The following is a 22398-nucleotide window of genomic DNA, read 5'->3' as shown; positions in this document are numbered from 1 at the left end:
AATTTTTGAACTTCATTGTTTGCTTGCAGAAGTTTTATTACTCAACTAGGTAACAAGTGCAAGGCAATCATCTGCAGGCTCAGAGATCAGCAAGTCTCTACAAGTATAAGAAAGTCCCAAGGTCTTTTTGCCATGGCCAATCAACCATTAGGATACTAAAGCATTAGGAAAAGACACTAACATCTCCTGGCCTCAGTTTTTGCAATGACAAAAGTTAGCCATTCTGGTTTAATAGTTAAGGTACCAGTCTAGAAACCAGGAGAGAGTGAGTTCTAGTTCTACCTTGGACATGAAAACCTGTTGGGTGGCTTTGGGCCAGTCGCTCTCACTCACCCAAACTCATCTCACAGGGATGTTGTAGGGGAATATAGGAGGATAAAGGAGTAGTAGATTTGTTTGCCACCTTGAGTTATTTATAAAAATAATAAAATCACAATAAAAATCTTTTTTAAAAAACGTAGATTTCAATTTTATACTATTCTTTCGCTTCCCTTTGTACACTGATTTCTATGCCACATACTCTATAGACTGAATAAATCTTCTTCTACATTGTTTAAAAATGACAGATATGCACCTATCAATTAGCATACAAAATAATGCAAATTGCTTCTCTCTTTTTCCTTCTTTTTTGTGATGTGTTTTTTGACGCGACACGTGTATAATGCCATTTTCTCCCCAGCCACATTTGTTTGGCAAATCTAAACACTGCAGAGGAAATTTTGGCATCACATTAAGTAACTTTCAGTAATGGGCTGATATTATTTATTCTATAATCCTAAAGAAATCTCTTGAGTAGCTTTCCTACTGAATCCAAGCCTGAATACACAGTGCTCAGAAGGCATTCTTCAACCTATTACCAATATTAATGTTTTTTTTTCAATATTTTCCTAACTTTAGAGAAAGAAAATGAAAAAAGAAACTTATTATTATTTCTTCATATAAACCTATCATGAATACAAAGCCAGGCTTCTGCCAAAAATTACCTTTGATGTTAAATGGCAGGCAGAAAAATTTGTCTTCTTCTGATGTCATTAAGATCAGCAATTTATCATCTACCACCAAACCTCCATACCAGTGATGGTGGCCTATGGCAACTATTGTAGTCAAATGTTGGAAACTAAATTCATGATTGTTCAACAATACTAATACAGGACACTATGTTTCAAAAAGCAAAAAGGGGGGTGAGAACAAGATTATCTGAGGTTTGGAACATAAAATATATTAACTGCATGTCTAATATGCTCAGAATGCATTTATATTCTGTCCTACCTGGAAAAAGAAATTATGAATAGGAGACAATGAAATTATTTCTGTCATCTTCTCCTCTAGTGGCTCTCCAGAAATAGTCAGTGATATATATATATATTTTCTAAAGTGCTTAAAAACATGTCACAGAATTGTTTATAATAATAAATCTGTAAGAATAATAATCTTTTTCCAATCTTCCCAACTCCACATTATTAACTGTGGATAATATTGCTATCATCAACAACACATCTATTTTTCACAGAACAGCTATGGTGAAAATTCCAGCAAACATTACATGCTCTGCCTTGCTACCACAATTTGTGAAATGCTGAAATGATCCAGATTTGTCAAAAACATCACAGGCATAATAAAAGTTACAGTGATATATTTTATAGGATCGTTATCTGGTGGACTGACTGCATCTTCACTGTGCAAAAACAGAAAAGAGAAAAAAGGAATTTTATTTTATTCCCAATAGTCTTCGTGTGATTGAGTTAACCATTAGTGCTTTTCATCAGCCTCAGGCAATATTAAAATATAGCAGAAAATATTGGCTGTTTGCAGGAAGGGGGCATTAAGGAAACTACAATGGTAAAAGGGGGATCAACACTCCCTTTTTCTCATATGTGGCTAGATTAAAACTTCCACTAACAGAAGTGTTATTTCCAGTATTGCACTCCACTAAGAAGTAGCAAGAGAGGAAACAGGTCACATATAATTTATAGCAAAATGATAGGCAACTTTACACAGACTGCAAACTATCCCCCATTGGATCTGAAGGGCAGTCAAAAGATAAAAAGGTCATTCTGATTGAACTGAGAGATATGCCTTGTTAATCATATTTTTTTTAAAAAAAATGTTATTTCAGGAAAAGTAAAACTGAACATTAATTGAATCTATAAAATTGCTGGGTATTTGGGCATGATGAGTAGACTTTTGGAGAAAACTTTGGCCAAATCAGCTTTATTCCTACTTCTTGGTCATATTCTAATTCAATCAAAATTGTATTTTTCCAGCTAAGGGGCCAAACAAGATTAAGTCAAGAATTCATTTATTTTTTGCTTCTTCCATGGTAACATCATCCTTCCAGGATATCTTTGTTTGCTTTCTGTTGGCTAAATCCAGTCAAAATGTGGTCCAGCCATTTTTACTTCTAGTTCTAGTTCTATAAACGCAGTCTATTAAGGCAGATTTTTCAGATTCTCATTTAACTAGCTACACCATTTTGACAAGCCCGCATTCTTAGCCAATCAAAATGAATATTCCAGAATCTCAATACTCTGGGACAAGATTGTCAGAAAAGAATAATTCATAAAAGTATTTCATTTGAGGAAAAAGTAATGCTCTCGGTGAGATACAATCAAGACTACTGGTTTTTTTCCTAGATAGGGCTGTAACTTAGTCCTATTCCAAAAGGTCACACACCCATCACCCCTTATTCTGATGAACCAGAATAAAATATAAATTTTCTCAGGAATATGTTATAAAGAAAAGGCAAATAATTAGCAGTGAAGTCTTAGCCAATGTAGTACAGAAAAATGAATGGCAGAGATTTGTGGTACTACGGGTAGTAGAGAAATTCCTTGATGAGCCCATCTATCTCTGCTTTACACCTCTTTTCTAAAACACTCAGAAGAAACTCAGAAGAAAAATAATCGTTGAATCCTATCTTCTACCTGCAGGGGAAATTTTTATCTCCAGTTGGAAGCCTAATCCACAGTTCCACTCTGCCCCAATGTGTTTTTCCTGCTAAATTAGCAGACATAATTAGTTAATTAATAATCCATTAATTATAACTAATTATAATTCACAATTATTCATTAATTAAAATTAAGAATTAATTCAGTAAGAATAATACAAATAAGAATATAAATCCGGTAGAAAGGGAAGAAGGAATGAACAATAGAAAATAATGTATCCATATTTCCTTTTGGGGGGATTCCTTTCTAATTTTCAACAATGATGTTGCCCATGCCCCATTTTTATTTTTACCAAAAAAAAATCTTTCTAAAGGAAATTCTGCTCCCTATTCTTAATGAAATCAGACAGACCAAAAGTCTATTAACACCAGTCACAGAGCTAACACTGATTTGAGAACTTAATTTACTTCGCATTTTATCTTTTTCTTTGTATTTTGAATAGAATTTCTAATTTCCATCTAGCTAAAATGATTAGAATCTTCCTGTATTCCTGATACTTCCCAAAGGAGTAATATGAATACTTCGATCCTATGGTTTTATGTCTGTCAACAAAGACTAGTTTAATGGAAGAGATAGTAATATGTGGCTTCAATTCACCCAAATATACTTTTGGCCTTTAAGGGTTTATTAGTCATCATACTGTATATTAAGTGATTATCCATGAATCAAGTTCTTGCCTCTAACTAGTAATATTAAGGTCAGAAATTAATACTACATTCTTTGATGCTTTATTTGCAACTTCAGATAAATACATATTGTTTTAAGTCAGTGACTAAAAACCTAAATATTAATTTGATCAAAGCTTTATGAGAACAGCTGATTAGCAGTATCACTGTACTGTAATGATTTAATTTTCTACTTTCTGCATCCTAAATTCACTAGAAGTGAGACATGGGGTATCCTTGCTTACTCTGTCCTGAAGGAAATCATTGTTGTTGCTACGCAAAAAAATTTTTGGGTGTGTGTGTGTGTGGTTTGCTTAGACTTGGCATCATTAGGAAACCTAGAACAGTATTACAATTGTTTTCTGAGAAATCTCTAAGATTTGTAAGAGTAGTCATATCTGAGTTCATTAAGTACAGATCTTGTGTATTTATTTGGAAGCAAGCCACACTGAAATAATTCAGACTTACTTCCAAAAGATGATAGCTGGATATCTCCTGCAGAGATTGTGTTAATCTCACCATGATCAAATGAGAGTTGCTAGTCTAGACATTGGAACGTACAGGAAAAAACATAATAGTGTCAAGAAAAATAAAGGTCAACAAATATTTGAACTGGATTCGTAATGGCTGAGTACCAAGGACAACCTCCAAATTCTTTGTTTGACAAAATAGTTAAGACTGCAAAATATATACCTTGCTTGGGCTCAAAAATCCCACTAATTTCAGTGGGAAGGATTTCAAAGTAAACAGGCAAAAGACAGTATTACAAATGTAAGAATATAACAGCATCTTGTTGAATTCTATAGTCTACTTATCGTTGTTTTCTCATATTAATCTGACTTGATTAAAGCTATAATATTTATTTCATTGTTACAGAGACAATTTAAGGTATGGGTAATGTATATAAAGAAAGATATGGCTCCGGTTTCCAGACAGGAAGTCATCTTCTAGTTCATATTTCTAAATCAATAGTTCAAAAGACTGTTCCTCACCTGGAAAGTACCAGCATGGTCTTCTTCTTTGTCTCCTTCTTTGCCTTCTTTCAAAGCAATCAATGTGAATCCACGAAAATAGGCAGGTGTAGCTGCAGATAGTGTTACTGCAAGAGGGAAGGAAGAAAAACACATTTGAAATCCATAAAATTGTTTCTTTTTAAAAAAAAATCCCAAATCTTGGCTACTGATCATTCCAGAATTTGGGTGTCTTCAAATATGGGATCTTCAATGGATTTTTCTAAAATTGAAAAAGAAAGCCATGCCATCAGAGAATAGTTTTAGTCTACGTAGATGATGTTATGATTAACTCTTTGCAAATACTGTGGACAGTGGTGGAATTCAGCCCGTTCGCACCTATTCAGGAGAATCGGTTGTTAACTTTCTAACCGGCTGTTGGAAGAAATCTCATTTGGTTTTTTTTCCACTTTACAGGGCTAATCCTGTAAGGAAGGCAGGAAGGAAACATTCTGGTGTTGTTTCTAGCCTTATCTTTATTGCCCTTCTTACAGAAACTGTCTCTCTGGTTAACCCTTATTACATTGTAACAACTAAGGCGACTTGAGTGACATTGACTTGGCCATGCCCACACAGTCACATGACCACCGAGCCATGCCTGCCTAGCTGGTCATTAGGGCAGAGAACCAGTTGTTAAATTATTTGAATCCCACTATTGTCTGTAGCCCTGGAAAATGTTTCATGTTGTCTCTTTTTTATAAACTGAAAAAAGAAGAATATAGTCATATGTTTTGCAGAAAGCAAGCCTCATCTTTTAAATGAAATATCAAATATAAATTTAACACATTCCTGCTTCCCCAACTGGATTTCCCTTCAAAGATGCTCCCCCAATTCTCCTAAGTAAATTTGTTGAGATGCAAGGAAGAACTAGGCATTGTTTAATTAATAGTACTACTTCTGGTAGCAGAGATATTTGAGTGCACCCTTTTCATGCAAGTACATTTCACATGCCACGTGTTACTAAGATTGCTTCCATCAATATATTTTCAAACTTGTCTAACGTTCTTCTCACTAAGGCCGGGTTATTCTCTAGTGTAAAATATATCGAAGTAGAAAGGGAACAGAAATATGGTGAACAGTTAAGCTTTCTTATGAGAGAGCTCAAAATGCCCATTATCCACAAAATCAATGCCAAGAAACAGAAGGCATTAGAGATGAGCAGATTTGATCCCAAAAAGTTTTCCTGGAGCCCAAGGAAGAAAGTAGTGTCTGTCTCTGCAACAGCCATAATGCTGATAGGTGATACATGGTACTTTGGGGAGACTAAGGCTAAATAGATGAGACAGAATGTATGTACAAAGATTGAGAAAAGTTTCACTGGGAATCCAATGCCACTTTTCCCATTTTAGCCTAGGTATCCAGAGGTAAGCCCCATTAAGTTCAACAGAAGTACTTCCCAGGAAAAAGAGTAAAACTATAATCTCAGTGGCATCCTCTGCCACATACTTTACTACTCAGATTATAGGGTGTTTTTTTTTAAAAAAAACAGTGCTTATTGAAAGTAAACATTCTTTTAATTGCCTTGTACTTCCTGCTGCCAGCAGTTCTGTCAGCTGAAGAAATAGGCCGCCACCCTCAAGCACTTATGCTGAATTAAAATTAGTCTACATGAATTACCTAAACAAATATGAATGAAAATATCACAGAATACAAAAGTGAAATGCATTTTGTTAGAATTAACTTCTGATTTTAGTTATGAAAAGGCACTGACATTTTACTTGCACCATTACCATTTTCTTAACGAATGCTCAGTTCACATCATACTATGACACAATATGGCCTGTTTGGTTTTGGCTTAGCATGTTCTACAAATCTATCAAATTTGCCCTAATATATTGTATAAAAACTATTGAATTTGTAATTTTAAAAGAACTGCGATTTATACACTCACTCATAGCCAAATAAGGAATTGAACCTGAATATATTCAGGTCTAATTTAACATTACAACTATTACACTTCAAAGACCCAACAATAGCTCTAACCCACTCAATGACAATCCAAGATGCTAAAGTTAACAATCTTATCTACTCCTTCTTTAAGACTTTACAATATTGCCCAAGGTACAAGAAGTTTCAGATATTAATGATAGTCAAGGACTCCTGTCTGAAGGTTGAGAATTCTGCTTTGCTTAGCATTGCACTAATTTGGGAATCAACTGTCCTGGGAATGTAATGTCATATATGTCCTAGATCATGATGTCAAATTCGTCACATCACTATGCTGTCATGTGACTTTTTGCAACATTCTCCCAATTTGCAAATCTGGGGTGGGTGTGGCCTGAGTGTGACACATCTAGCCTGTGAGTCACTCGTTTGAAACCCCTGTCCTAGATGGCTAGGTTGCACATGTGTTGATGAAAAGCTTGAAAGAGGATGGATCTTCCTAGCTCTAATACAGCTCATATTACCACAATCAGAAGCAATCTGTTGTGCATTTTCATTGCCACGCTTGCTGCTATAGCAATAAGTTGTTGCAGGATGGAGACTTCCTTCCTTGACTAATATGACTGTCCACCCTATATAGAATAATCCTGGGCAGTTCACAGAAAGATCAATAAAACATAAAACATAAAAACTGCACTACACTGCACTGCACTGTGCGTGCATATATGTATAGTGTAGCATTTACTATGCTATACCATCTGAGCAATTGCAAAATGTTCTACCATATTTTTCAGAGTATTAGACCACCAAGATTTTGAAGAGGCAAATTTAAAAAAAAAAGTTTTTGCACTCTGCAGACCTCCTAAAAATGGCCTTTTTTTTTTGCAAAATTGTCCTGTTTTTTTGAAAAAAGGGGGCATGAATAACCTTTAGGAGGCTTGTAGAGTGCTCCTGGGGGGTGAGCCCTCCCAAAATTAGCCAAAAATGGCCCATTTTTCATGGAAACGGGCTTTTTTTGTCAAAAAAGGGGCATGCATAGATTTTAGGAGGCTTATAGAGTGCTTCTGGGAGCTGGGGAACTGAGCAAAAAACAGCCCATTTTTTGCTCATTTCTGCCCTCCCCAGCTCCCAGAAGCATAAGCCTCCTAAAGCTATGCATGGCCATTTTTGCAAAGGGGGCAGGGTTTCGGTATAAGACGCACCCAGATTTTCACCCTCTTTTTTGGGGGGAAAGGGAGTGTCTTATACTCCGAAAAATACGGTAATTTACTGGACCAACTTCAAATTTATATATTCAACAAATGATAGTGATGCCTTGGTAGGAGATGTCCTTAGCAATTTGCCAACTCCAATAAATGTTTCAGAAAAGACTTTTTTTCAGACAATATGAAGATTTTTGTCCCTGAAAAATAATTCTGGTTTAAAGTTTATTCAATATTTTCCCTGGTTTTTGTGATTTTTTTTTAAATAAAGGATTGTATATAGCTGTGAATGAAACATCTACAGTTGTCTATATGACATGTCCAAAGACAATGTTGCTAATCTCTAAATACTAAAGTTTGACCTCAGTCTCATCTAACTATTCAATATAATACACCTGCAATTTTCACAAATGACAATGGCTTGAATGCAGGATCTTCCCTCTAAGGACACAAGGTTCTTTCTGTCTGTGAAAGATGTTTAATCCAGCAAGTAATTACTGTCAATTGAATGATGATAACATTTGCTCCTCTAACTGCATCTTTTTTTTTATCTACCAAGATACCTGAAACTCTGGGTATCACAACTAAGAAGACCCTTCCCTGGATAATTATCTATCCCCAGATGATGTCCATGAGCAATACTTCAAGCACAGATGTTCCAAAAATCCAAGAATCTCAAGCAATCCTTCACTTATTAATATAACTAACTAGAGAAAGCAACAGATGATTTGAAGATTATCTCATTGTTAAAAAAAGGCCTTGGAAAGTGGATCTTTTAAAAAATGTTTATAGGGTGGATATTTGTTTACATATGCAGTAAATGAAACCCCTCTACATGAATTATTTAAATAAATAGAGCTGATCAGCTGGGGATAGGCTAACTTTCAATGCTTAGCTTTTAATTTTATTTTCAACCAATCTAAAACCATCTAATATGGGGACCTTGGTGTTTTCTGAGCTTGGTAGTTTTCTTGCATACGTATAATTACCAAACTAGATAACATCATCAGTGTGTCTGCAAAAAAAAAAAAAAAAAAAAACCCACAATCTCTTTAAGAAAACAACCAAGCTCAAAGAGTCTCAAGGACCCCACAGTTCAATTCTGAACTACAAATAATTCTACTCTATCCATACCATACAATATGTCCTGGGAAAAGCCACTGAACAACATTGTATTTAATGTTTGCTGAACTGCACTACCCTAAGTGCCATTCTTTCTAAATACAAAAAAATAAAAAATGATGTCTGAAAGTTTAGATGTATAAATATAAACAAATAGTAACATTAAGAAGTAGATAACGAAAAATTAAAAAAAAACTAGGATTTTAATTTTATACCAGGAGTCCTTTAGGTTAATATTTCCCATTATCATCACTTCTTGTATAAATTTTGTTTTACATAAGAAATACACAGCTATTTTCCTTACAAGCGAAAGTGATAGCATCACAGCAAAAAAAAAACTCTTTTCTTCCAGACTACAGAGCTACAAAGCATCAATTAAACAGAGTAAGACAAAATGTTAAGAGTGCATTTCAGAAGGGAATAGATCTCTGCCCCCTGTATTTTTATACTTTCACTGATCTGTGAACTTTTGTACTTTTGGTCAATAGAAACCCAAATGCCACATCAAATTGTTACAAGAGTGGGCTGACAAGGGAATTAAAAAAAAAAGCTTTTGACATAGAATGGGCAGCATTTTCCAATGCTAATGAACCTGGTGGCAAAAAGTAATTTCTTTAAAGAAAACAAGAGATTTATAATGGTATGTACTGTGTGTTCCAACATTCTGCTGGAAAATCACTCAGAATGTGTATTCCAGCCTAATTTTAATAAAAAAAATTATTCAACATGATTCATTGTTTCCACTTGCAAGAATCATGTTATCTGACCTTGTTCTAATGTTTTTTGTCTCTGAGTAAAAGCAATTCTAAGTATTCATGAGTGATATGACTTACTTCCCAATGTTACCATCTTGCTGAAGGCATAGTTTCCCAGACTTATTAGATTACATGAGTCTAATGTTATTAGAGCTCTTCTCAGTCCTTCCTGTTATAAAGAAAAATCTGAATATATGGATATTAAAGGTCAAAATCCAGTCACAGTATTTCATTATCAAAATGTCTCTGCCTTTGAAAGTAATAATATATTCTTCGTAAAAGTCTGGCTTATAAAATAGAATGTAGTTAGAACTTAATCTCCCCATTCCCATAATATGTATGTCAGTTTGTAATAAAGTTGAAACTTGGCATATCACATCCTTTCCCTCTTCTCCATTATAACTTTGAAGAAACTAAGTCTTCTTCAGCTTCTTCCAGTGGAAAGTCAGTGGAAAGTTTCATATTAATTATTTCAACAACTTAGACTGTAAGCCTAACTAAAAATAAATGAATCATGCGCTAGCTGGAGCATGTCAAGAAAAAGAAATGGATGAATTATTGATGTTCACGTGACATGGCAAACTAATGTCACCTGACATTCTGGGTTTCTGTGAACACTTGATTAAATCTAAATGATACTGACATTTGCTAATTCACACTTTCTCTGTCTACTACTTTAGCAGCAACTATTAAATTCATTAGAAATCCTGATTGCTGATTTGAAATTTCCAATGATTTATCCTAAAGATTTTTTTTTTCAAAAGAAAAATGGATAGTCCAGTTGTCTTTTGAAAAAACCACCATTGGAACAACTATTACTTAAATATCCAAATATCTCCATAGACATTCCAATGAATTAATTCTATGCAGTGTAATTACCATATTTTTCGGACTATAAGATGCACCGGAGTATAAGATGCATATAAGATTTTGAAGAGGTAATTTTTTTAAAAAAAGGGTTTTGCACTCTGCATGCCTCCCAAACCCTCTGCACGTCCATTTTTGAAAAGGGGGCAGGGTTTTGGTATAAGACGCACCAAGATTTTCACCCTCTTTTGGGGGGAAAAAGGAGTGTCTTATACTCCGAAAAATACAGTAATTTACTGGACCAACTTCAAATTTATATATTCAACAAATGATAGTGATGCCTTGGTAGGAGATGTCCTTAGTAAATTGCCAACTCCAATAAATGTTTCAGAAAAGACTTTTTTTCAGACAATATGAAGATTTTTGTCCCTGAAAAATAATTCTGGTTTAAAGTTTATTCAATATTTTCCCTGGTTTTTGTGATTTTTTAAAAAAAATAAAGGATTGTATATAGCTGTGAATGAAACATCTACAGTTGTCTTTATGACATGTCCAAAGACAATGTTGCTAATCTCTAAATACTAAAGTTTGACCTCAGCCTCATCTAACTATTCAATATAATGCACCTGCAATTTTCACAAATGACAATGGCTTGAATGCAGGATCTTCCATCTAAGGACACAAGGTTGTTTCTGTCTGTGAAAGATGTTTAATCCAGCAAGTAATTACTGTCAATTGAATGAAGATAACATTTGCTCCTCTAACTGCATCTTTTTTTTATCTACCATGATACCTGAAACTCTGGGTATCACAACTAAGAAGACCCTTCCCTGGATAATTATCTATCCCCAGATGATGTCCACGAGCAATACTTCAAGCACAGATGTTCCAAAAATCCAAGAATCTCAAGCAATCCTTCACTTATTAATATAACTAACTAGAGAAAGCAACAGATGATTTGAAGATTATCTCATTGTTAAGGAAGGCCTTGGAAAGTGGACCTGCATGCCTCCCAACTCCTCTGCATGCCTCGTTTTTTGCAAGCAAAAAAGTGGGGGAGGTATGCAGAGCTTTGGGAGGCTTGCAAAGTGCTCCTGGGGCCTGTGGGGCAAAAATTAGCAAAAATGGCCCAAATGTTTTGCTCATTTTTGCCCTTCCCAACCCCCAGGAGCACTTTGCAAGCCTCCCAAATCCTCTGGACATCCATTTTTGCAAAGGGGGCAGGGTTTCGATATAAGATGCACCTAGATTTTCACCCTTTTTTGGGGGAGAAAGGTGCACCTTATACGCCGAAAAATAGGGTAACAGATAGTTGAGGTTTTACCTCTTCATTGTCTATCTCAGTGATGGCGAACCTATGGCACGCGTGCCACAAGTGGCATTCGGAGCCATTTGTCAGGGCATGCGAGGCTTTTTAAAAGCCATTTTTCACCCTCCCCAGGCTCCAGAAGCTTTATAGGAGCCTGGGGAGGGTGAAAAGAGCCTCCCCTGCCCCCCCCCCAGAGGATTCAGGGACCATCCGGAGGCTTCCCTGAAGCCTTTGGAACGCTTAAAACCACCCTCCGAGCAAACCGGAAGTGACTTCTGGGTTGCTCGGAGGGTGGTTTTAAGCGTTCCGAAGGCTTCAGGGAAGCCTCCGGACGGTCCCTAAAGCCTCCAGGGGGGGGCGGGGGCTCTTTTCCCCCTCCCTAGGCTCCTATAAAGCCTCTGGAGCCTGGGGAGGGCGAAAAAAGCATGTAAAAATGGGGGGGTCGCGCGTTGTGCACGCATGCGCACTGGGGGGTCATGCATTGCATTATGGGTGCGGCACGCATCCACACAACCCCCCTGCGCTCCCCCCTCTTGTGGCACGCAAACCAAAAAAGGTTCGCCATCGCTGGTCTATCTGATCTAGAACTTAAGTCATTCTGGGAAATTTTAACATCTCAGATAACTAATAGATTTTTGTTAAATAAGTATATTCACCATGGTCCTCTCATATTTTAATTTTAATGAATACAACATTGGGTCATTGACAGTTGTCTTAAGTAAACATCGGTCTGTGGTACTTATTTATTTAGGTTTTTTTATTAATTGAACAGCAAAACCAAACAGGTAGAAAAATATTATCCACATTTTCGCAGAAATCCAGTCTGATTGCTTTCATTCTTCATGATAAAAGTTAGTTTTCCTGTGGCTTTTTTTATTTAAAAGCTAAAATTGGGCCAGTTCATATCATTTGCAACAATTTCCTCTGCACTTCTTTCTAATAGTTCACATTTATTTAAATCAGAAGCATCAGAGAAATGGACAACATTGAAAAAATCTGGCCTGCCAAACAGCATGAGTTGTACTAGATTTGGCTATAGGAAAAGTAACTGCTATTAGAAACTTCTGTTCCTGGTTAACTCCACAGTAGCATCAAATTCATACTTAAGTTTGGAAGCCAAAACTTTGGGAGAAAATATTTAGGATAAGTGGGAATCTTACCAACATGATTTCTCTCAATACTTTAATGTAGAACAGTCAAACAACATAACATCAGTATGTAGTATCAACTCATGTAAGTCATCTAAGTAGCTGTTTGTTTTACAGTCTTTATAAGGAGCTTTCCTGTTAACATATGCCTAATGATTTTTGCAACTACTTTGCATTGAAAATTGAGTCTGTTCAAACCTTAATTCCAATCCTGTGTACTTAAATGTTCCTGAATTAATTAGTTCCAGTTGCAAATTTCACCATACCTGAAATTTTCTTCTCTCCAGTTATAGGGAAGGTAGTAGCCAAAATAATCACTGAAGCAGCTTATATTATCAGTCCTTCCTATCCTTTTTCTTCTCTTCTTCATCCGTCTCTCCTCCCCTTTCCTACTTGTCTTCTTTTTAAAGGTTGTACTGGTCTCTCATCACTGCTTCTTTTCCTGAGTCTTAGAAACTTGCCTATTTATTTTCTTTGTTGGAAAAAATCTTCCTTGGTTTTTCTGTTTGTCCTAACTTCTAATCTCTACTCTTTTCCTTTGTATCTAAGATTTTTGAGAGAACAGTCCTCCCTTAATTCACCTTTCACCTCATACTAATTAATCTTAGGTACTCCTTTCAATAAGGTTTTTGTGTAGGGTACCCTACAGAATCTTTGTTGGTGCATGTTGCTAAATATTTTATTGGTGATATATTGTCAGTACTGGTGCTAGTAGACTTATTTACTGTATCACATTTGACATTATATGTCTAAGTTCCTTTGGTATTGTTGCTGCAGTATTTCAGGGTTTCAATCTAATCTTTTCACCAGATGCTCTGAGTTTTGTGAAACATCTTCCAATCTTTTCTATTAGCAGTAGGGATTCCTCAGATTCAGTGTTGGGCACCTTAGTATTTTATTTATGCATGCTTCCAACAGGCTTTTTGATTTAAATTTAGCAGTTCTATTATCATATCTATGTTGATGACTTCTAGATTCATTTATCTATCTCTGTTTTTTTTCCCCTTTGGTTTTCAAGACTGCCAGCTGTGGGTCTCACCAGGCACGAGGAACCCGGGTGTCTAAATGAACACTGATCTTTTAAAAACTGTTAAAAGTTGTAATTTTCATTTAATGAATGTTCATAAGATATCTCAATTCCACATTACAGAGATGACTAAGCAGGTAGTATTTTCTTTGGGTCTCACGTGAATTATTGTACCTATCTGTTTCTTGGGTCACCTCATTTAACCCCTTAATTTGAATCTGGAATACTGGTACTCATAATACCCTGGACCTTTCTTATTTTGCTCCCATATTTTTTTTATCACCAGTATAATCAGTAGTTTGAATATTCATACCAGCATAATACAGCATCAGGCTGGTGGTTCAGGGACGTATGTATTTGATCCAACTACTAGGTCACGATTAATACTTTTTCCTCTGATGGAAGATTTTCCTCACTTTGCTCATTCTGTAAAACTGTCTCCCCTCCCTCCCATAATTAAACTTGGAGTCAGATCTCTTAACATTTAGAAAAGCACTAAGCTACTTATTTTTCTTGAGCCCCTGTGAAAGGTAGTTTACTGTGTAAAGCTAGTTTAATATGTTTTAAAATTTGATATTAAAAGCAAAAGTAAAAATACCTTAATTTGAATGTACAAATGTTTTACTTTATTATACCAACAATTATATCAACATCTGTATTGTGCTTAGTTACAAGTCCATGTTAAATAGATATGTTGCTGCTACTATCAGTACTACTCTTATTAACTGACTCAGTTCAATTGTTGTGCAAATACAGCCACTAAATTCAGTAGGAGTTCCCCAAAATTTCCAACTCTTAATCAAGCAGCTAAATAGTATAGATTTAGTCAGAATAAAACTAATTTTGCTAAACTTTGGCCCTTTGGCCTACTTATTTATTGGTTTTATACATCCAGCCATCTTAAATATATATTCTTGGATGGCTGACAATAACCCACAAACATTCTCTCTCTTTCTCTCTCTCTCTCTCTCTCTCTCCCCCTCCCTCCCTCCCTATCTCGATCTATCTTTCCTATCTCTACACACACACACACACACACACACACACACACACACACAGAGAGAGTTAAAAATAATCATAATACAGTAGCTGAGGCACCACAACAATCTCATAACACAGCTGCACCTATATGGGGTTCAATGACCCAGTCCAGTTTCTGGGGAAGACCAGGTTCTCACACCCTTGTGAAGGACTGGAGCCCTCTGAATCTCAGGAGGAACCTGTTCCATAGGACTGGTACAATGACAATTAACATTAGGCTTAAGAGCTACTAAAAGCAAAAAGAAACCTGTAATGATCAGTTGATTGTCTAGATCAGAAAAATTCCTTTGTAGCGTCATCCGCTGAGGGATGGCTCTATGTATTCTTCAGAGAGAAGGAATTGAGTATACTTTCCAATTAGTTGTAGTAGCGGATATTGTAGAAAACAATCCCAAATGCAGACAAACAAGTCTGCCAAAATGTGATATCTCACATATCTTACCATCACGTAGAGAATAGTAGGCTGCAATAAAGCATGTCTTATATATCTCCCCAGCTATCCATGCTGATGTTTGCTGTGCTTAATAACCCTTCTGTTTTCCCAGTCTAAGGTAGATTTACCAAGCCTGTAGGGAAATGCAACTATCTTTTTTCCATTTGGTTTTGCTCATTTTGTCATACGGTCATATACCTGGGGGTGCAGGTGGAAAAAAATAGCCGTAGTGGCTTAATTTCCACTTGGCTTCTCTGCAATTTCAATGTCATCTTGGGGCAGAAAACTGATTAATTAACCCCACAGTCAAAAGTTCCCTTGATACAACTAAGGGGATTGTTTTAACCCTATGAAAACTGTGTCTGCTTAGGGATAAATCTTATCTGCCCATGGTCTAAATGGATCAACAGATTCCTTTTGGAATCCTCTTATCCCACTGGCCAATCAAGCCAGTCACATGGACAATAGCTTAGAGTTACATCCAAGAGATTGCAGGGGGGAATTTATTTCTCTTCTCCTTTTTCAATCAGTCTGCAATCACCTTGGATCTCATAATCTGGGATATGAGAAGTAATATGAGATCACCCAAAATTTAGAAGACAAGAACGAAAGCAGAAGCAAGCCACATCCTACTCCCAACTTCCTCTCTCTCTAATTCTGTTATAATTCTTTTTTTTCTTTTGAGATCCTGTATCTCAAACCTGAGATGAATCAGAATGAACTTTATTGCCCCCATCTAGCCATCATCCAGAATTCTGCAGTTCATATTTACTAAATCTATCTATTATGGGTTCTTTCTGTAGAACCACAGCTCTGCAGAACAATTCTTTTACTGTGCAACCCTACACCACTGGTTTCTTAGATGAACCAAGAAAGACATTCCCATTGTGGAAGGGACTAGTTACAAAACTTGCTTTTCAATGGAGTTGACATTCCTTCTGCCATTTGTGTAGGAAGGATCCATAATACTATATCCTCATGTAGTAGATATATGCTGTATCCATATATAGTACTGTCAGAGTAGATTATACAAGGTTCCACTTGATACTGGCAGGCTGCACATATAGTAAGAGTAAGTTTGGACAAAATCCCAAATCTTATAGTGGAGAGTGTCAAGAAAAATATAATTGATTCTTCTTTTTTCTCCCATTGTAGTACTCCTTCTCCTCATTTCAAAATATCAGAACTCCCACAATATTCTGCCATATACTATTACTAATGTCTTACTCTTGGCCTTTCTGAACAAACAAAAAACAAAAATCAGCCCTATGATAAAGAACAACAGTGGGAACTGTTAAGAAATAGAAATAATGTGCATTATTGTATATAAATAGATATTATATAAAGCTATACATTTGAAGGTGCTTTTGCTCAACCTGCATTCTTAATAGTTTTATTTGCAGTACAATTATAAACTATTGTGAAGTGTGTTACATTTTAGCCAGATGTAAGGACATCTACACTCATGATGCTAACAAAGTTAGTCAAAAAGAGCCAACATTCACTTATGCTGGATCTTAAGAGAGAACTGAGAAGTAGTATAGGTACTTTGCCTCAAGAGACAAGAGAAAAATGAAGACCAGCTACAATAACATAATCACATATATGTCTATGCCAGAAAATGCATTTGGTGAAGCTCATCTGTAGATAGGATTGCAGCCTCAAATTAGCTTTATTTGAAGGGATGTATCCAAAATTATTGGACTTACCTTCATGTATTGCCAGTGGTGTTTCCTACCTTACATTATATTTGCAAGGTAAGAGAATGTGCTGTTGTTATTTACTGAAAGATGCCTCCCTGTCACATTGTAAGCTTTCTCATTTTTATGACAGCTTCTCTTTGGATTTAATGGAAGCCAAGGACACTAGATCCAATGGAGAGACTATTGCATAATAAAAGACAGGACACCAAGATACTTTCATCCACCTAGGAACTAAGCCTTAATGTTCTTCCCAAGCCAATTCTAGATTGTAATGTTTACCCTTCCTGGCCAATTCTGTGGCATCAAGAAAGGAAAGGTTGGGGTAGGGGGGCTGCATGTGTGCATCTCCATAGATGGATAAACAATTCATTTTATATCTCTCTCTCCACTATTGGGGATCAAAATCAAAAATATTTGTGGCATAGAAATTAAAGGCAAAATTTCACTCAATGTTTGCAGAAGGTTCTTCAACTGTTTATCTGGAAGCTAGGTTTCTTGTTAGCTTCTCTTCCCCCTCTCTCAACTCTTCCTGCAAAGTTTCTCTGTATGCACTCCCCGAAACCCAAGATTTAGGGTACAATAATTTTTGAAGCACTGGGAGTAGGGAGGGGGGAAAGAGGAAGAGGAGAGTCTGCAATATTCCAAAGATCTCCTACAAAATTATTTCTTTTTATTGTAACCACCCACATTTTTCCTAGAAAAAAAAAAGTTTTTGAAAACTTTTGGCTCTATATCCTTCTAGAATCTTGAGAAATGTAATGTGGTGAGTTGCTAACAATTTCTGTTGGCTGGCTCTTTCAAATTGAAATTCTTTTGGAAAAAGAAAATTACTCTTAAACTTGGATAAGTATACTTGGATAAAACTAAGAATGGGGTGGAGAAGACTCTCTTTAATTTTGGACAGGAAGGAGACTTTCATTGTCCACACCATTATTTTTCCATACTCTACCACAGATTAACACACAACACTGAATAATATTAGATGATGGGTGTATGGTAGTTTCTCTCACTGCTACAAAATAATCTTGGTGAATTAAACTGACCACCATTGATTATTAAAGGTTCCGGAATGCTTCCTGATATTGTGAACTCTGAGTGTGAGCATGTGTTCTTCTGCACCAATGTCTTTGAAGGCTGACAGCCTTAAAGTTCCTTCTGAGCTTTTGAAAAGGGTCCATAAATGGATTTATCTAATAAGGCACCATTGGTGGAATGTAAAGAGTTGTATGCCATACTTCTGTTAATTGGGTTTCTTTCTTTTCACCCCAACCCCAATCCAAGATTTTGTTCTAAGCGGACACAGCCCTTTAACAAAATTTCTCTCCATTTTCAATGCAGATCAATGCCTTCTTATAGGCCTTTCTTCACAAAATTGTGTACCACCTACACATCCTGGTAACTGAAAAAACAACAACAACCCAGCACAGGGTTGAAGTTGAATGTGTTGTGCTAATGATCTGCTTGGCAAATGAAAGTGACCTATGGATAGATCACTTGAGGATGGATTTCTTATCCCAAAACAAGTGATTGTCAGCTAAGCACAGCAGCAGTGCTATAAACAGGGAACCTCTACATCCCTGTTCTTTCTGTTTGAAGAAGAGCTTTAGGCTCCAAATCATGATTTATTTTTCTTAAAAGCCCACAGGATGACAAAAACACCTGGGATACTTCTTGGCATCAGGATTTTCCCACTAATGTCCACAGGCTATATGTTGCCTATATTTCACATTTCCCATCTTATTCTAAAGAACATTTCCTTGCTTCCTGATAATTTATAAGCTGTGTAACCTCAGTTTGCCCTTAATTGAATCAGCTGTTCTTGTTGCATTCCTTGCATTTTGATAAGACAGTTTCTGGGAGAATCATATTTTTAAAAAAGTAGTACAGAGATAAAATATGTCTCCATACAGTATTTAGTGTGATGTCATTCCATATTGTATGAGAGATACTTGTTAAATTATTGTGACAGCTAATAAAAATAAAACAAAGTGACAATATTAAAGTGTTATAACAAACAAAGTTGCACTGAACAATATTTTTCTTATGCTTGTTCCATCTGGCTATGTTTTAGGAGATTTTTGGAAGGATTTTATGTTTGCTAATTTTTTGATACCACATTCTTTAAAGTGCCAGCAGTTAGAACCACAACCTCTAACTGTTAGCAAACATGTAAAAAGTCTTTGATTGCATTTTGTTCGAAATTTTCCCCCCAAGTTTGTTTTACGAGTTTGACAGATGTTTTCTTCCCATCCCACAACTTTTCAGATAAACCAAATCTTCATATTTACAGTTTTAACAGCTGGAAAAAAAGAAACCTCTAAAAGGCAGGAATCAAGTTGAGATATTTAGAGTTGTACAAAGAGAATATTTAAGTTTTTCCCCTATGTTTTGCTTCAAACTACTTTTATTCAGCATTTCCCCACCAACCATAAGATAGTGCTCTAATCACAAGTGGTTTATTGCTGATAGGAATCTGCTTTTATAAGAACATGTCTTAAAAGAGAGCAATTCAGGTCCTAGTTTAATTTAGTTTAGTATGTCTCATAGGAGATGGATAAGTTATTTTGGTTGCTGTTTTATTTATCTTAGCTATAGGTTTTTAAAAAAAGCAATAGGAAATGTAGTGCCCCCAAAATTATTTCTACCATCAGCACTTTCTAAAGGGAGAAGTGATGACTTTAGGTTTAGGACTTGCTAATTCTTCCAAAGAATGTTTTAAAAGATCTAAACAAATTACATGTTGGGCGAGAGATGTTAAATCTGCTTATCTCAGGATGAATCTGTTATGCTGGCTGAACAAAAGTGATTTCTCCGCAGTTTCATAATGGAGAATCTCTTATTCTCCCACTTATCGTTATTTAGATTGTTCTTAAGACTCCCACCCTCAGAAGGGACAAGTCCTACTTTTCTTCTTAAATACTTCTTTAATCCATTTCCTGAACCCCGGGAGGAATGAATGTTTGGGATGGGGGGGGGGGGAGAAGATTTAGTTTCTATATTTTCCTTAAAACTGTCATTGTATGCTCCTGAGCACAAACAGAGCGCCCTGCCTTCATGCTAAATAGCCACCCCCAGCGATTTTTAAACAATAAACAGGCTTGGCCCCTTTTAGGAAGGGAGGGGGGGTGGAAAAGGAACCAGACTTTAAAGCAGGAAAAAAAGGGGGGTGTTTAAAAAAAAAAAAACCAGGCGGCGGCTTCTTGGCCGGTGTGCAAACTTTTCCTATTCCTCTATTTCCCAGCGAGACCATTGCAAGCCGAGGAGGGAATCTCCCTGGCCAACTGTGAAATAAGGCACGGCTGAGAGAGAAGCGTGCAAGGGGCGATTAAGGTAAAAATAATACTGGCGCAGGTAGTAGAGAAGCTAGCTTCCCTTAAACCACGAAAGACGAGAGGGGGGGGGCAGAGGGAGATGAGTAGTAGTAGATATGACCTCGGGAAGAATGAGAAAGAAAGAACAAGTGTTCTGGATTTTGCAACCAAAGAGAGGGGGGGGGCAACCCCGAGAAACCTTACTAGCTCCCCGGCGTTTACTCTCCCCACGATCAGGCTCTGGGATCTTCCCCAAAGCGCCCAAGGTGGACTTACCCCGGTAACTGTTCCCGGGCTTGTAGAAATCCGGATCGCCTTCCACGCGGAGGCTAAATTCATTATACCCTTCCCTCCTCGTGCCTTGGGCTCTCAGGATCCGGCTGCAGTAGCCTTCGGATTTCGAGGCTCTCTCTAAGGTTTCGTCCGCCAACGAAGCCAATGTCACCAACGGGAAAGTCCAGGCGAGCAACTGCAGGGCTCGGAAAGCAGCCGAATAGCGCCGGCAACGTCCCATCCTGCGGGCGCCTCAACAACTTCGCAAATAAAAAGCCAGGAAAAAAACAACGGCTGGGCTGAGCTGTGGCTGCCGAAATCACAAGGCGAACAGGTTGAAAGGGATGGCTGGGGAAAGCCTGCCCCCCCACACACACACCCTCTCCCCCTTTCTAGGCTCCGGAGAAAGCGAACCGAAGCCAGGAAAACTAACCAACGCAGCCTTCAATCAGTTGCAGCTCAAGGAGGCTTTCTCCTCTCCTCTCCTCCCAAGCCTGGGGAAGAGAGGGCGCGAAAGGCAAAGGGGTCCTTCTTTTACACGGCTTTCTTCCGCTCGATCGGAAGGATCCGCTTAAGAGCGTCTTTGCCAAGGCAAAAGGCGGAGGGACGGAAGAGAAGGGCTGATCTTGCCCAGCTGCGAAGTGAAGTGCGGGGTTTTTTTTTTTCGCAGACCTTGTAATTAGCAGCTCGCTGGGTGTTTACTTAAGTCCGGCTCAGTTCGCGGGGGTCGGAGAAATAGCAGAGCTGGGTGGTTTGGTTGCGGGGTACGGTGCTGTCGTCTCCAAGACGCGAGCGTGTGTGTGTGTGCGGGCGCTTGGATCGAAAGACAGAGCCTCGGAATTAATCACCTACATTCCTGCCTTTAGTCTATAGAAACTCCGGAGAAAAGAGCGAGCAGGAATGTTCTTGTTGACCGCTCTCATTTCTCCCGGCCACCACCAGACACTGCAAACATTTGTTGCCGCCGGTTTCTCGGAGCAGGTTGACCCCGTGGTAGTCACCGTCCGTGATATTAAGCGTTCCCTTCCCACCGTGTCTAGGATCTGGCTGGCGTAAAGTTTCCGAAGAGCAAACTTTTAATTGCCTGGAGAAGAAACGGTAGGGGGAAAGCACACCGAGAGGGCGCGCGGTAGTCTCTGCATGCTACGCGTTCACATGGAAGTCAATCCCGTTGAAAGATTAAGGAGACTTGCTGCAAATACACTTAGGGCTGTCGGAAATTGGAATTTTAAGCTCCGATCGCTGCTCCGTGACCTAGTCCCAAAGGGGGTGTACCCTAGCCCATTCCAGTGAAGCCCCTCTGGAATTGAACAATCACTTCCATAGCCTCCCCCTAGAAGAAAATATACAGACACTCACAAAAGAGCATTCATCAATAATTTCTAAAAAAAAAAAAGAAGCACAACCCAGCATTCCAGGAAAAAAAGTATTCCAGACTTCCCTAGGGAAAAAAGGTGCATATTGGTGATAGGAGGTTCAATTCTTAGGTGAACAGAAACTATAAGTCTGCAGACCAGACAGTCAGTCTAAGGCACTGATGGCTAACCTTTTTCTAAAGGTGTGTGCTATTGCGCGCAAGTGCATACCCATCTACCTGCACATGCACGCACCCCCCCACACCTGCGCACAACCCCCACACATGCGGGCGTCCACCCTCCGCACTGTGGGGGAGTTTTCACCCTCCCCAGGCTCCTGAGAGGGCAAAACTGGCATCCCCCCCCATACTCCAGAAGGCTGAAAATCACCTGGCCCATTCCAGA

General features: G+C 37.7%; 1 protein-coding gene across 2 annotated transcripts in view; it reads right to left on the bottom strand.

Moving 5' to 3' along the window:
• The window catches only part of SPON1 (spondin 1), a 333634-nt gene extending 312315 nt beyond the window's left edge, over nucleotides 1-21319 (bottom strand). The window contains exons 1-3 of one of the 2 annotated variants that reach the window (XM_081938796.1): nucleotides 21072-21319; nucleotides 20642-20948; nucleotides 4606-4712 (exon numbers count right to left, since the gene is read on the bottom strand). In XM_081938796.1, coding sequence (XP_081794922.1) covers nucleotides 4606-4712; nucleotides 20642-20879 — 345 coding nt within the window. In that variant the 5' untranslated portion in view covers nucleotides 20880-20948; nucleotides 21072-21319. The remainder of the gene's footprint in view (nucleotides 1-4605; nucleotides 4713-20641; nucleotides 20949-21071) is intronic. The other variant, XM_081938797.1, reaches the window with a different exon arrangement.
• Nucleotides 21320-22398: the final 1079 nt, after the last annotated feature.

The sequence above is a fragment of the Natrix helvetica genome, assembly GCF_964273705.1.
Source record: "Natrix helvetica genome assembly, chromosome: 1".
Lineage (NCBI taxonomy): Eukaryota > Metazoa > Chordata > Lepidosauria > Squamata > Natricidae > Natrix > Natrix helvetica.
This window is presented reverse-complemented; position numbering and strand designations above follow the sequence as displayed.